The following is a 15,364-nucleotide window of genomic DNA, read 5'->3' on the forward strand; positions in this document are numbered from 1 at the left end:
AATCTTTAAACCCTCCACAAAGGCATTCAGACCTATTTTGTATCAAAACAATTTTGCCAAAAAAACCAAACAGTATCCACACTGACCTAACAGGTAATTTGCTCACAAAGAATATTACTGATAAGCTGCTTACAGAAAACAAAAGACAAATTAAAATAACTTACCGCTATTCTTCTATCTCTCTCTCTCTCTCACTGCTGCAGGGAATATGTCTGCTGCGGCGAATGTGGATCCCATTCCAATGAGCTTCAGCCCTTTCTTCACAACACACTTTTTCACACTTAACAGAAGGAAATTGCAACACTTTAAAGCACTTTAAAAAAGTCAAATATTTATCGTAGCTACGATCAAATCAAATCAAAGATTATTTATTATATTAATTTTAACGAAGCCGAACATTTTCACCGACGCGCAAGGCAAAGCCATAGCAGATCCGATCTGCACGACAAACACACAAAGACTGAATCGTTCCATGATGGAAGTTACATCTAGTTGCTGTCTGCGCTCAGCCAGCACTTACACTAATACAAACACAACTTAGAGGCAGCGCAATGCAATGCAAGCGCTCACAACATCCACAAAGCCCACACTCTCATATACAGACGAGATCCAACAGCATACGTTTTCCAATGCTCTCGCTCTCTGCAGGCTGCTGCACTCCACACATATAACGGGATCAAAACGTCAGCGTCGAGGCGTCGCAGCAGCGAAATGAGTGAATTATTTGTGACGCTCACGCCAAATTTACTCTTTGATTTAACAGCTCTCTCTACACACTATACACATATGTATACATACATACATACATATATAAGTATTTTTCTCTTTCTTTCAAGAGTTGAATAAAATGTTTTAAGTTCAAATATTTGCAGTTTATTTTTGTTGTTTCTTTATTGGCAAGTTTAAGAGTCTTATAAAACTACAATAAAATTGTGGCTGAGCAGATAATGGAACGAAAAAAAGAGCTGCGGCATGCTTTATCAACTTATTCAATAAAACTTCGATTTCGCTTTGCGCTGCATTTGCTGTAGCTTAACAATTCAGACACCTCTTAGCATTATCCCATTCATGCTCTCGCGCTCAAAGCACACTCTCTCTCTCTCTCTCTCTGTCTCCCGTTTCTATTCTTTTTGGGCCACTTTGCATAAACGGCAGGACAGATTATGCAACTGTCTGGGATTGTCAAGCGTCGAGTCGACAACACGCTGCACACTTTGCATATCCGGTGGAATAAAGGAGAACGAGAGAGGGAGAGAGTAAACGGTAAAGGGTGTGAGAGTGAGAGCACTATCGCTGAGTGGGGAGGTCGATTTACAAATGCTTTTTGCCTCCTGCCTTCTTCGCCGTCAAATGCGCAGCGCTCAGATAAAAGGGAGATGCGAAAAGTTTCTGGACTATTGTGGATGCCAAACGAAAAATCAAAGTGTCTAGCAATAGCGCCCGGGCACTTGCTGATGGCAGCATTCTGGCAGAAGAGAGAAGGAATCCGGGAGAATGGATGAGAGAGCGACAGAGCGAGAGCGTGAGCTAGACGATACAGTCAATTTCAATGTCTGTCTACACACACACACACACACACACACAGACGCACTCTGGTCACATAGGCGACGCCCGCAGAGAATTCGGCGCTATGTTGACAGTTACAGTTACTCAGCTGCAGTGCTGCCAACTTGTGCACTAATTTAATTAAAACTTTTCTGAGCCCCGCCCACCGCCCACAGTAAAACAGAAGTCTATCAGTCGAACTGCTGCGTCATCGGAGACTCAAAAGTGGGCCAGCAAATAATTGTTTTGTATGGACCCAAAGCACAAAGTTGGCAACTCAATTATGCATAATAAATAAATTTGAATACGGCCGCAATGTTTGCGAGTTTGATGAAATTCACAAGTTTAAGCCAAATGAATAAAACTAACTGGTTGCCAAGTGAACCAGAGAACTACTGAGCTATATTACATTTACTATGTGAAATTACAATTTGAGTTTTATGGAGATTCATCAAATTGAGCTGAATTACCCCTGAATCATGGTCAGCTGTGCTTAAAATGAAGCTTTCTATTCTAAGCGAAAAGAGTGTAAGACTGTAAACTCATTTATTATTATTACCAATCGGAATAATTAGCATTGCAAGATTATGTTAACTCAATGCATGCAAAAGAGATCCCTGGCATAAATAACGATTGAGTGCCTTTTAACAGTGGCATAATCTAACTTTAACAGAAATGTTAAAATTAACATAGTGCCTTCGTAGCAATGAGCGCAATTGAGTGGTAATGATTAAACCACTCAATATACATATGCACAATGTTGACGAACATGTATGTATGTAATGTATGCATCTATTAACATACTGTTTAAGCGAAATGTTGAGGCTATATTGCATTGTATATTAACGCTTAGTTATTCATAGGCTAATATATGTAAAGTACATTTACACTAACTCTTTTATTATATTAATAACTGCATATATTTCTTAAATTTATGCATTCACTCGTCTAAACAACTATTTCATACCTCAATATAATTTTTATAATCACATAACACCATAACGGCTGCCAATTTAAAAGAAACATTTCCGTAACATAGACAGGACACACGTAAGACTATCGTTACGTGTTCTTGATTATCTGCCGTGTGCTTAGCAGCGGATTAGCTTGCCAAAAAAATAAAAAAAAAAATGCTTCGAGTCGAGCCTTGCCAACAGACCCACTCAACATCCGCGTTGGCACGTGGCGAATTGGCAGTGTGTTCAACAAGTGGATGCTAACTGTGGAACATGTGTATGTGTATGTGTGAGTGTGTGTGTGATAGGTAAGTGGAAGTCAAGCTAACGACAGTCGAGTTGTGGGTCCAAGGGAGTGCCAAGAAATCTGTCGTCGGGTGGATTTTAATTCAATGTGCGTGTGTGTGCAAAACTTATCTGGATTAAGAGATAGAGCAAATGCGATAAAAATATACAAGTGTGCGTATAATTAAATTAAATTGAAGCTTATATTAGCTAAATTACTTATGCAATAATTAAAAGTATCAGCAGATTAAGATATACCTATTAAAAGACCCGCACTAGGGGAAAATATATATGTGTGAGTGTATGTGTGTCCGACGAGTGAATTTCGTATAATTGCAAGCGCAGCTGCAATATGAGAGAGCGAGCAAATAGTGGACTCACTCACTCATTTAGCTGCTGACACGCCATTGGTCATTTGGTTTGATCCATATGTAGGTGTGGACTGCTATTGGTTCACTGCAGACGCTGTTAATAAACAGAATGTTACTCAATTACCGCTTACAGAGGGAGAGCATAAATGGATCTTGTCTTGTAGGAGTGTGAGCGTTGTGGATGTTGATTCTCTGCATGTGTATGTATCCCTGTTAATCTCACAGCATATCTCTCTGTTTGTCTTCCTAACACAGCAGTGTTCCCATTGGACACATAAAGCTCGACTGCAACGATCTCTGCCCGGCTCTCGAGCTCATCGTTTGACCGCCTCTCAGTGTTTGAGTGAAGCTCGCCCTATATATATGGGCAGCAGTTTCAGCATTTCTTCAGTCGCCCAGGCCTGTTGGTGGTCAAACGTGCAGTGGAGTGAAGTAAAGTGCGGTGCAATGATCGTTCAGCTGAACAGTAAAGACATAGAAGGAAGACTTTGAGGATATATATAGAAGTTATAATAATTTAAAAATGTTTAAGGTGTAAGTATATTTCTACATGCTATTTGTAAGAAAATCATATAAATATTGGAAACTTAAAAGCTTCTTCCTTCTTCATAAAAATGAATAGCTTTATTATTTTTTTTTTGGATTTATTTATAAATTAAATTTGAATATTATCCACGTAGTTTTAAGGCTGCCTTTTTAAACAAGAATAACATAGTCGCATCACCAATCCAATTTTAGATAAGTTGCAATGGACCCCATCACCTAAGGCTCTCCTAGCGCCATTGGAAATGTTGCACCTCTGCGTAGCGTCGATTCAATTCATTTTTGCGCTCCACCTCGCCGCCCACGCCCCGCAACAGCTCATCGCGCTGCCAGTTACGATAGACAGCCGAGTCGTGGAGCTTGTCATCCCTGTCGAGGGCCTGCTGCTGCCACCATTTCAGATTGACGGCTGGCGTCTGCATCGGAATGACGGAAATGACCTGCGGATGGCGACGCGGCCAGAGGCCCAGCTTGGCCAATCGCTTCTGCTCATCGATGTCGGTGTCCTCGGGTGTGCCCAGCACGCGCAGCTGCTGCACCTCGCCGCGTGGCCGCTTCGTGACCAGCGGATTAAACGGATCCTCGCCGTAGAGCTGACGATATTTGTTGCTTCGCACCAGATTTATGATTTGGAACAGGGCGATGCACGTCACGCAATTATAGCCAGCAAACACTTTGGAATCAAAGGCAATTATTAATCAATTTTATTCTACAGTTTAATATATCGATTCCCCTTCACTCACGACAGTAGAAACTGCCCACCAGGGTGAGCACGATGAGGAGGCCCAGGTTGATCTGCTTCTTCAGCACAATCATCAGGACAATGTGACTGATTGTGATGCCCAGGAAATAGACGAGCTCCATGAAGGCCAACGGCAGCAACAGCCATTTGTGGAGCTTGAGATGCAGCACGGAATTCCATTAGACAAAAGGCACAATAGGCATAATAGAGGGATTAAAGCTAATTCAATTTGGCAATTCTTAAGACGGCTTTAGCCTTTCAATTAATATTATATTAATTATGCATACATCTTAGTGGAAATGTAACACAAGTGCGATTAACTACGCTCACTAAGCATTATAATGCATGATTCCTTTGTTTTAATTGTATTAAATCTGTTTTATCTATAAAGTTCCATAAGCTACAGACTTGTTTAGTAAATTGGTCTCTCCTGAAACATTTTGAATTCAATTAATTTTGCATTCATTTAACTATTTTATAATTTTCCTTCATTTGTATACTAAGCACTGAGATATTCGGCGCACTCATTAGATCATTAAACTAGGACTAGGAAATTCTAAGAATTAGAAAGAGAAATTTGGAATTGAAAAAAATGATAAACTAGCATTTTTTAATCTTATATAGTAATTCCATATTATTATTATATATTAATACCATGAAGATAGATAATTGGGATATATAAAATCTGTTAATAACTTATAAAAAATGTTTATGGAAAATGAATGAATTACCTTTTGGCTTAATTTAATTTAATATTTATTTAGCCAACTTAAAAAAAAAAAACCCAAATAAAAGACAAAAATAAATCACATATTGCTTAAAAATAATAAAATAAAATAACTAATATATAAATACATATAGCCTAGTGAGCTTTAAACCAATTTTTCCATTTTTCTTTTAAAATAATTATGAAAAAACTTGATGTAGCTTAACAATATTATTTTATATGTAAATAGCAAACTTTTTAAAAATACATAATATTATATATTATATATATTATCATAATGTATTATATTTATTTTAATAATATATTATAATTTTTTTTTAATATAATATATATAATTTTATTTAAATAGAATTTGAAAATACAGATATTATAATATATATATATTTTTTTAAATATTTTATAAATATGTACTTATATAAAAATAGAATTGGAAAAATATCCACTACATACCCTCCAAGCTCCAATGATGCCCAAAATAGCGCAGGCTATGCGAACATAGCACATGACTTGTAGAAATATCATGACATTATCGGGTGCTGAAATTTGGGATGCATAATAAGAAATAAATATCATTATTATTTTCCTTATGTGTTTCTACAAAAAAAATCTTGAAATGTTTTCTATTTCCAAATAAAAGGGTTTTCTGGAGAGCAACCCATATGCAAACAATAGGAATTCTATCTGCTTAACTTCCTTAAGAAATATTATTTATTGGCCACAGTCTTTCAAGCTCGAAAAAAAATCATTAAGTATGACAAGAGCCATTTGAAATATTATATACATTATTTGCTTTGTTATATATTGGCAGGAGTATTTATTAGCTAAATTTCGGAGAAATATATATTATATAATTCGAACCTATTTTAAATATAAATTATATAAAGTCAATTAAAAATATAATATAACAATTACTATTTATATTATAATACCCCTCCCCCTCGCTAGGCATACTCACACTCATGTATCCAGTTAATGAGTTTTCGTACAGTATTGCTCGATTTATACTGTGAGTCATTTTCGAGCAGGTCGATAAGTTGATCGAACAGATGTGCGCCGCGCACAAAGAAGACGGTGCTGAGCGTTATCGAAAAGATCTGCAAAAAGCAACTATGTATCATCCATTGCCTCACATACATGCCTATATGTCCGGGGAATTAACTGCACTTACAATGCTCAGAACACCGACACTCATAACGCCAAGACGCACAGAGCAATAGCACAAATAGCTTTCCATAAACAACATTTTCGGGGCTTTATTAATTTAAATCGCTGGCCATATTTCATGGCAGACAACTAACTGGCACAGCGCTGGCCATCCAAATGAGCCCACGATTCGATTACCCCTCGAAAGAGCTACGAGCTGACAATGGACTGGCTAAATGACAAAGCATGTTCCAGCCGTTGAGATTTCTATCTGCATATTTTACTATTCGCTTTCATAACACGCATCGAATTTGTCCGTAATGCAAGGCGAATGGTCACAATTTTTCATTCACCTGCTGGACGTCATGGAGTTCACAGGGATTTCCAAAGTCCGCCTGAGAAGCTACTCTCAGTTGCTTTCCAGTATGCTCTTCATGAAGACCTACATCTTCTGTGCATCAGTGCGCTTGGGCGTTATCCTTATCAGCATTTTCGCATTGGTCTGTTGATGCTCTTAATTATTTAAATTATATATTTATGTAAATAAGAAAAATAAATGGTAGAGTAAAAAATTAATTAGTAAAGTAAAGTAGACTCGACAGTGTTTATTTACATTAAGAAATAATAATTATTTATATTGATTTACCAGTAATTTTTTTTGTTTCTATTTTATTTATTTATTTATCATTAATATTATATTCATCTTATATTATTTTATGAATTTAAAGTTTTTTGTTTATATATGTATTTTTTGAAAATTTGGATTTGGTGGAAAAATTTACCTAAAACGAAATTAAATATTAAAAAAAAAAAAATGTAAATATAATATATGAATACATACACATAAATAAATATATAATACTAATAAAAAGAGTAAAAATATATTTTTTAGAATTTAGAAATTCAATTTATAATAATAAATTTATTGATTAAATTAAATGTATAATAAAAAATTTATTGTTGAGCCCCAGTTTTTCTTTAATTTAATATTTCTAATTACTTTTTATATGCTTTGATTAATTTGTATATGATTTATTTGTTTTAAGTTCTTTACATATTTTTTAAAAACATATGACATTTTATCTAAATATAACAGATTCACCAAAAATAAGTTCTGTATATTTTATTTCTTATGTATTTTTTAATATTTTCAATTTTTAGCTGATCCGTGTAATATGTTTTCCTCTAAGCTTTAAAATTGTTCTAAAATTAATAAATACTTATGTATTTAGAGTTAAGTTTGGGCATAACAAATTTATGTTTATCTATTTATATTTATATTAAATTTTCGTTCTTTAACAGCTAAAAACGATCATACTCATGTCTATATTTACCACGCAAGGATTGGGTTTTATCTTCTCGCTGATTTCTAAATTTAATGACAATTTGAGCCATCGAGCCAGCTATTATATGGTGCGAGATACGATCAATTTTTTTGAGCACTGTAAGTAGAAATTTTGTGAATTAAATTGAAAATCTGTTACTTATAAATATAATAAAAAATCATAATTTGTATATAATATAATCATTTTTTTCTTGATGACATTCTCATTGAGCATCAATGACAAAATATTTAGATATCGATAGTCAAGTATAACTTTCATATATTACACTCTTATCTTCTAGATCCAGAAATAGCAACATTTTTCCTGCAGCTCTATAGCATTGGCCATGGAATCGCATGCGTTGTCGCCGGCTATGGTGCCTATAACGTGAGCTTATGGATTATCTGTAAAATATACTTTCAACTCTTCAAATTGTTTCATTCTGTCTTCGTTTTTGCTCAGCTGAAACGTTATTTTGTTCTGCCTTTGGCTTTCTTTGAATTTGTTTTTATCGTGGAAATCATTGGAATTACTGTCTTGTTTCTTCGAATTATTCGGCATTTCGTTAGTCTGGAAAAGTTAATAGTCTTAACTGTGACGGCAGCTGCTTACGCAAGTGCGTATTCTCTCTCTCTCTCTATCTTATACTCCTTGTCTATCTCACACGCCATCTCTCACTCTCTCTATATTTCGCTCTCTCGTTCTTTTTCTCTATTTCCTAGTATATAATATATATATTTTTTTATTTTTATTTTTTAGTTTTCGTTGTCTATGACTTCTTCGTTTTGCTTGCCTTTGAGCAAATTATGAGTCTTGTGAGAAGTAAACAATATCAACAGTTTTATGGCTCGGATCCTTTGAATCCCGTTATTAATGCAACTACAGTGAACTATCCCAATGCTATTCATTCTACACCAACAGCGGATAAATGTAAACACAAATGGTGGAAATTAAGCACAATAAAACATATTTCTGATGAGAGATTGACAGATGCTGATGTTGATGCTCATAAATATTTCCAAAGTCGTGAACTTTTGTCTGACATTTTACTTCATAATGGTATTAATAAATTTTAGTTTAAGCTGAAACTGCAATGTGTGAACAATAAAAACAAAAAATTATATATATCATATTTTTATTTCTGTCAACGGTGTACTCTAACCTAATTGATTTTATTTATTTTTCTATATATTGTTTTAGTTGCAACATATTATTTATATAAATTTTTAAATTATTGTTCAACTCTAACTTTAAAAAAAATATATATGTTTTACACTTATTTGTCTTATAAAAATCTTATATTCCACAAGCATGGAAACGTTCCGTCTGAAAGCGCCATCTAGTGACTATAAAGCGCAATCTTTCATTGCTAAAAGCTTTTAGCAAAGAACTTCAAACTTGACTCGCTTACAGCGTTGCCAGACTGCACAAAATAAAGCCAGATACAAAAGTTGAACAGAGACCAGAAAACAGAAAAAATGCCGAGCAATTTAAAAGTTATTATGAATCTCAATCGATTAATGGAACGGTAAGTCAACGATGAGTTCGATCTTAATGCAGGACAGACGTCAAGAATTAAAATTGATAGGATATAATTTAAATACAGCGATTTATAAATAATTAATGGATAAAATATTTAAGAAAGAATAAGCTTTTCTGTAGTTTTCTGTACGGATTTTATTTTACTATATTTTACTATTTAAATTAATTAAAGATTGATTTTATTAATATTAAAGAAATTAATTAAAAATATATTATAATTCAGGTAATGCAAGAGCAAAGTAGTTTATATATAAATAGGTTCACAAGAATGACAGTTATATGAATATAATGTTTGGAAGGGTCTATAAGTTAATTTTTCTAAATTTAAATATTATTCTTATTAATAATTTATTTTTATTTTTATACTTACGAAAAGGAAATGTAGTATTTATATATATATTTTATTTTTTATGTTTATTTTTTTGTTTTCTCCTGTAGTACCAATCCCGAACTTGAACAATCGAATACATGTGTAAATACTCTGTAGATTAAAGAATTCCTTAAACTTATAAATTCATAACTTCGGATGGAACAAGTTAAAGCTATGGCTACCATGTCAAAGTGTCATCTATAACAATTTGTGTGCCTTTCGAGGACTCACATCTATTTTTCTAAAGGCAGTTTCTTTGGCTATTGAGTTTCTAATTTAAGTCTTAGATTAGTTAAACTTAGTTCATAAATGCTATCACTTGATTGCATGGCAATTGCATATCGGTCTGACTGGCTTAGACTATTTGATATGTCAACTTGGATCACGTCATGCATTTCTTGTTCTTTCCGTAGAGCACTCGATACTCGGGCTCGATTTTCTTTTTAATAAACCTGGTCATTTCAGAGGCATATTTGGCACGCACCGCACTACGTGTGGAATTCTTGATGCCAGGACTGTGGACCAGGAAGGCGGGATGCAGCACATGGTACTCGTAGCTTAGCAGGCACATTGCAAAGCCCTAAAAGAGAAATAGAAAGCATTGGAATAGCATAGATAGATAGATATATAGATAGATAGATAGATAGATAGATAGATAGATATATAGATATATAGATATATGGATATATGGATATATAGATATAAAGATATATAGATATATAGATATATAGATATATAGATATATAGATATATAGATATATAGATATATAGATATATAGATACATAGATACATAGATATATAGATATACAGATATATAGATATATAGATAGATATTTAGATATATAGATATATAGATGCATAGATAAATAGATATATAGATATATAGATATATAGATATAGATACATAGATACATAGATATATAGATATATAGATATATAGATATATAGATATATAGATGCATAGAGATTTTACCTGTATGCGCTTGTTCGACTGTCCCTCCCAGGTGACGCGTTCGTCAAAGACCGGCTCCTTGTTGTCGCTGATGTAGAAGGGCTCCCAGTGCCGGAACGTGTCTTGCCTGAGGGTCATGCTGAACAGTTCCAGTTCGTCCGGGACGGGCGTCGTTCGATTGATCCATCTCTGGTAGCCGGGCACCTTGTGGCAGCTGGCGCAGACTTTCGCATGGAAGAGCTGAGCGCGACGCTTCTGTAGGAGATCCAACAATTCCAATTTATCGTTGGGCACTTGCTCGTTCTCCGGTATCTCAAAGACCGGCAGGGGATACACTCTCGGCCGCTGATTCGGACTGAGAGCCAAGACACTTCTGTTGCGATGCACCATGTCCAAGAACTGTTCGATCAGGCCCAAGCTGGGAAAGAGCTCGATGTCGCAGGCGAATATGAAATGCGTATTGACAGCGTTGCGAGCAATATTCCGACCCACATTGATGGGATACGTCAGATTGGCCTGCACCTTGTACATGGCCGTCCGGTTCTGCAGATAGGGCGGCGTCAACAGAGTGCCATTCCCATCGACGCATCGATAGGGCCATTTGAGGGCCTCCTCCTCATCGAGCGGCACATACTCGGGCATATGCTCATTGGAGAAGTAAACGTGAAAGCTGACAAAGTCGCTGATCAGCTGGCTGCCAGGCAAACAGTTTCTCACGTACTGAATGGCATCCAGTGTGGCATTCAGATCGTAGCCAGGTGTATGTATGGCAAAGCTAATGGGCCCGAACCACCTGCAAAGAGTTGGATTTGGGGTAGATAAAAAACTTGTTCGATTAATGGAAATATATAAAAGTATATGAGTATAAACATATTTTATCTTTGAAATTTTCAAATATTATGCTTTAACATTCTAAAATATTTAAATTCATTAAATCACAATCGAAAATATGTAATTGAGCCATTTGATTTAGTCGTGAGTAGACGGGAGTAGATGCTCTAAGCACTTGTAGCATTCATGGATTGTTATATGTATGTATGTACCTATTTGAAGGTATACTGACATGCACATACATACATACATATGAAGGTATGTGCATTGCTCACGGCTGCGGCAGCACTATGGCAAATTAGTTATTGAATAACTTGCAGTTCTAGAAGTACTATCTAAATGGAATTCTCGGAGTATGACTAAGAACTGCAAATATGTAAAATAATATGAATTGACGAAAGAAGTTGAGTTAAAAAGAAGCTATAATATCAATTTATTTATTTATTATTTAAAAGAAAAGAAAATAAATTAAGTAAAATAAAATAAATAAAATGAAAAATCAGTTAAAAGAAAATAAATCTGTTGTGTTATCCAACTAAAATATAAATGACGAAAATATATTTAGATTTTGTCAAGTTTTCTGCAGAATATAACAAGTCCATACTATTTGGGATCTGACACACTTCATTCTACATACTTAACGACTATTTGCCATTGATTTTAGGGTACAAAAATCTTACTAGATTCTTCTCAAGTCATTATAATTCGAAATTAGAGTGCCAATTTATTTGCTCATAAAGTTCTTTCTAACAAATTTTTAGCTTTATCTCGTTCATAGTCCATTATTGTTTAATGTATTTGAATTTAATTATACATTCGAATTACCATAATAATATCAAGTCTCATTAGCTTTGCTTGATAACTGTTAATTTGTGTTTTTTGGCACTTGATTGGTCTACAAATTAATTTATTGCTTTCGAATTGTTATATTTATTGACATTTGATATATAACTGATTTTCTTCAGGTTATCTTTGTAAAGATTTTTTTTATTATATTCACACGCTCTGGCTATAATAAGACTATTTTTTATTGTTTTCATGTGTTATGGCATCTTAAGAAACATATTGTAAAGATTTTATAGAATTTCTTTTGTGCAAAGGAGAAAATATGTACTGACCCAATAAAGTAATTGGAAATAAAATTACAAAAAAAAATATTTATATATATATATTTCTGAATTAATTTTGAGCCTAAAATAAAAATTTGTACGTCAGCTTCAAATACAATAAACAATAAACACTCAAGTAGATAATCATGACGTCAGAAAAATCATAAAATAATAATAGACAACAAAAATTTCCACCATTAGATATTCACATCCGTCTGTATATAGAATGATATTGAACACCCTCTCTTTGGTATTATCAATTGAAAATCTGTTTACAAAATTTGAATAAGGAGTGGCAAATGAAAAATATTTAATAGTTTTATTATATACCTCTTCTTAATTGAGAAAATTTTAATAACATTTATATGGCCGTGCAGCCAAGCCTCGTCACAAAATAAACAATGTATCTACGCACATTGGGAGGTGGTTCAAATTGATAGAAATTCACTTGAGTCTGAGTGGTAAAATCTACATTGGAATCTTCTGATTACTACAGTTGCAGAACTCATTGAGCGATACAGCCTTATAGCTGTGACAGTGCACCCACATAAATTATAAATACATAGATAGTAATAGGGTAAAGCTGAAAAGATTACTTCTGCTAGAACGTAAGGGAAACCAAAGATCTTGAAGTATTGTTTAAAAGAATAAAATATTTTTGTTGACATACAATTTTTAACTAACCTAAAAAAAAATAAATAAATAAAAAAAAAAAAAACAAATAATCTAATGTAAGTTTAAATAAATAATATGAATTAATAAGTTCCAAAAATTCATAGAATTATTGAACATTGTATATTATTGAAATAAAAAACCTGTTAAAATCAAATCACGTATTAAATTTGAATTTGATGCGAATTATCTTGTGATAAGGAGAACCTTTCCAAACTGAAATTCTTCAAACTGGGCGCATTACTCACCGTTCGGCAACTGTTTCGAGATTGTCGAAGAACGTGTAATCGCCATTGGTGGTGTATGTTATGGACTCGGCGCAGGCCATGCGACGACTGAGTCGTCCGCTAATCAGGTTCTGTACCACCCAGTATTTTCCATGCTGTTTCTTCTGTAGCCGCAGCCGGCGATTGCGACACTTTAGCAGCTCTTGCAGATCCTGGGTGCGTGGCGATAGCCACAAAGGTTCCTCCGTGCTCGCTTTGAACGGACTAGCCACGGCGGGCGCCTCCGACGGGACTCGATGGCCGAGCTTGTGCCTCTCCAAGGCTGCTGCCAGTTTTTGGGTTTCCCTCAAATTGCGCGCCACCAGAAAAATGACAAATACCAAGAGTAGCAAGAGAAACAAGCTACGTTTGTTGACCTGTACAGCCATGGATGTAGAATCTCTACAGTTGCTCGAAAAATAAACGAACCGACAAAAAACGCGCGACAAACTCGAGTGCACAATTATTACAGCGATATCTTTTGTTACAACTCGAACTTGTATATGTAGAGAATCAGAAATGTATATAATTTATTTAAATATTCATTGTAATTTCACACTTTTCTTTGGGCTAGCTGCCATTACCAGCTGAACACGATGTGTCCAAGACGTGCCTAAACCGAAACTGAGCTGATAATTACCGAAAAAAAAGAGTATATACTATATGTATATGTATATGAATAGTTTTTTAGCTGTAGCTTGAGCGTTTTATTTTGGCTTTATTATGTCTGCCGTTGATAAGCTTTTATTAGATGAACTTAATATCGTTCAACCCGATTGGTTCACCAGACTCTTTTCATAAAAGAAACGATATTTATTTTTGGTTTTTGTTTTGCTTTAAGTTGGATATTTCCTTAGGCTGGGGCCGCACACTTTCCGCTCTCTAAAATGACCACCAGCGCCAAGTGATAAATGCGAACTGTCGACTTCAACTCGAATATAGTACAGCGACTTCGTATGCCAGCAGAACGCGCGAGGATCGTGATAAGAGCAACGCGTAGTGGCGATTGTAATTTTTGCTAAAGTCCTAATCTAACATAGCATTTGCCATTGGGCGAGAAACTATTATTTTTGATAAGACATTTTACTGTGTAATTTGTAGCTTTAGTTGATCCAGAAATGTTGAAGCCCCTTAAAGACTAAAATTGACTAGACATTAACAATGATGAGAATCTACATATATATATACATAGTTTACATATAATAAATACAAAAATTTATCATATACATGTATATATTTTCTTGGGTATTCGCGGTTTTATGAAAATTTATATAAGAAGGAGCCTAGGTTAAACATGCATATGTATACATATATTATTGATCGAGTTGACGGGATGAGCTACCTATATTTACCGGTCTATTTGTTCGTCCATCTGTCTATCTCTTCATCTTCATCATTCGATCGTCCTATCATACATCTGTCCAACCACCTGTCCGTTCACTTGTCCGTCTGTCTCTACGTCCGTTCATCCCCTCATTTGTACGCCAGTCGAGCCTACCGCCCATATGATCGCTTCGAGAATATAAACTTGAAAAGCTAGAGATCAAAAGTTATAAAATGCATAAATATATCAGTTATTAAAAGAAAACTCATCAAATTTTCTTTGGTTTCCATAAAAGACGTAAGGATACCAGTTTTTGGGCTCAATTCCAATGGAATTTCCTGTACTATTGGCAAAGACTTTATATATATATTTATTTTGGAATGCTTAGCATATCAACTCTTTGCAGAGTTCAGGGTATCTTTTAGTCGAGCAGTCCCGAGCAGCTCCCTCTTTCTTGCGTGTGCTGGTTTTTTATCAGCAGAGGAATACCTCTGGCACCTCATCACAATAATTGAAGTTCTTTAACTCTGATAAGCTTTATCTGACGACTACTGTTTGATGTACGTATACTTTTATGTGGGTGTTTTGACGAAATATCATTAATTTAATTGATTAACGGACAAGTAGCTGACATATATCCAAATCTGTGTTAGGTAAATG

General features: G+C 34.6%; 2 protein-coding genes across 2 annotated transcripts; both read right to left on the minus strand.

Moving 5' to 3' along the window:
* Positions 1-3,855: 3,855 nt before the first annotated feature.
* LOC108657679 (uncharacterized) lies at positions 3,856-6,476 on the minus strand. The gene is made up of 5 exons (XM_089258468.1): positions 6,338-6,476; positions 6,125-6,263; positions 5,620-5,705; positions 4,444-4,597; positions 3,856-4,373 (listed from the first exon to the last, which is right to left on the minus strand). The coding sequence occupies exons 1-5, from the start codon at positions 6,410-6,412 to the stop codon at positions 3,931-3,933; spliced, it is 897 nt and encodes a 298-aa protein (XP_089114594.1). The 5' UTR covers positions 6,413-6,476; the 3' UTR covers positions 3,856-3,930.
* A 3,390-nt stretch (positions 6,477-9,866) lies between these two features.
* Positions 9,867-14,285, minus strand: LOC108658205 (beta-1,4-glucuronyltransferase 1). Its single transcript, XM_089258189.1, has 3 exons — positions 13,363-14,285; positions 10,524-11,295; positions 9,867-10,129 (listed from the first exon to the last, which is right to left on the minus strand). The coding sequence occupies exons 1-3, from the start codon at positions 13,767-13,769 to the stop codon at positions 9,932-9,934; spliced, it is 1,377 nt and encodes a 458-aa protein (XP_089114315.1). The 5' UTR covers positions 13,770-14,285; the 3' UTR covers positions 9,867-9,931.
* Positions 14,286-15,364: the final 1,079 nt, after the last annotated feature.

Source organism: Drosophila navojoa, chromosome 3 (genome assembly GCF_054131105.1).
Source record: "Drosophila navojoa isolate 15081-1374.11 chromosome 3, UAZ_NAV_1.0, whole genome shotgun sequence".
Taxonomy (NCBI): Eukaryota; Metazoa; Arthropoda; class Insecta; order Diptera; family Drosophilidae; genus Drosophila; species Drosophila navojoa.

Bases quoted from the DNA above. Each gene is read 5' to 3' on its own strand.
- LOC108657679 (XM_089258468.1), bottom strand. From the start codon at position 6,412: ATGTTGTTTATGGAAAGCTATTTGTGCTATTGCTCTGTGCGTCTTGGC. The intron at 4,598-5,619 runs GTATGTAGTGGA...CTGCATCTCAAG, and splicing joins GCATCATTGGAGCTTGGAGG to CTCCACAAATGGCTGTTGCT. The intron at 4,374-4,443 runs GTGAGTGAAGGG...TTGATTCCAAAG, and splicing joins GGTGGGCAGTTTCTACTGTC to TGTTTGCTGGCTATAATTGC.
- LOC108658205 (XM_089258189.1), bottom strand. From the start codon at position 13,769: ATGGCTGTACAGGTCAACAAACGTAGCTTGTTTCTCTTGCTACTCTTG. The intron at 11,296-13,362 runs GTGAGTAATGCG...AACTCTTTGCAG, and splicing joins CTCGAAACAGTTGCCGAACG to GTGGTTCGGGCCCATTAGCT. The intron at 10,130-10,523 runs GTAAAATCTCTA...TTTCTCTTTTAG, and splicing joins AGTCGAACAAGCGCATACAG to GGCTTTGCAATGTGCCTGCT.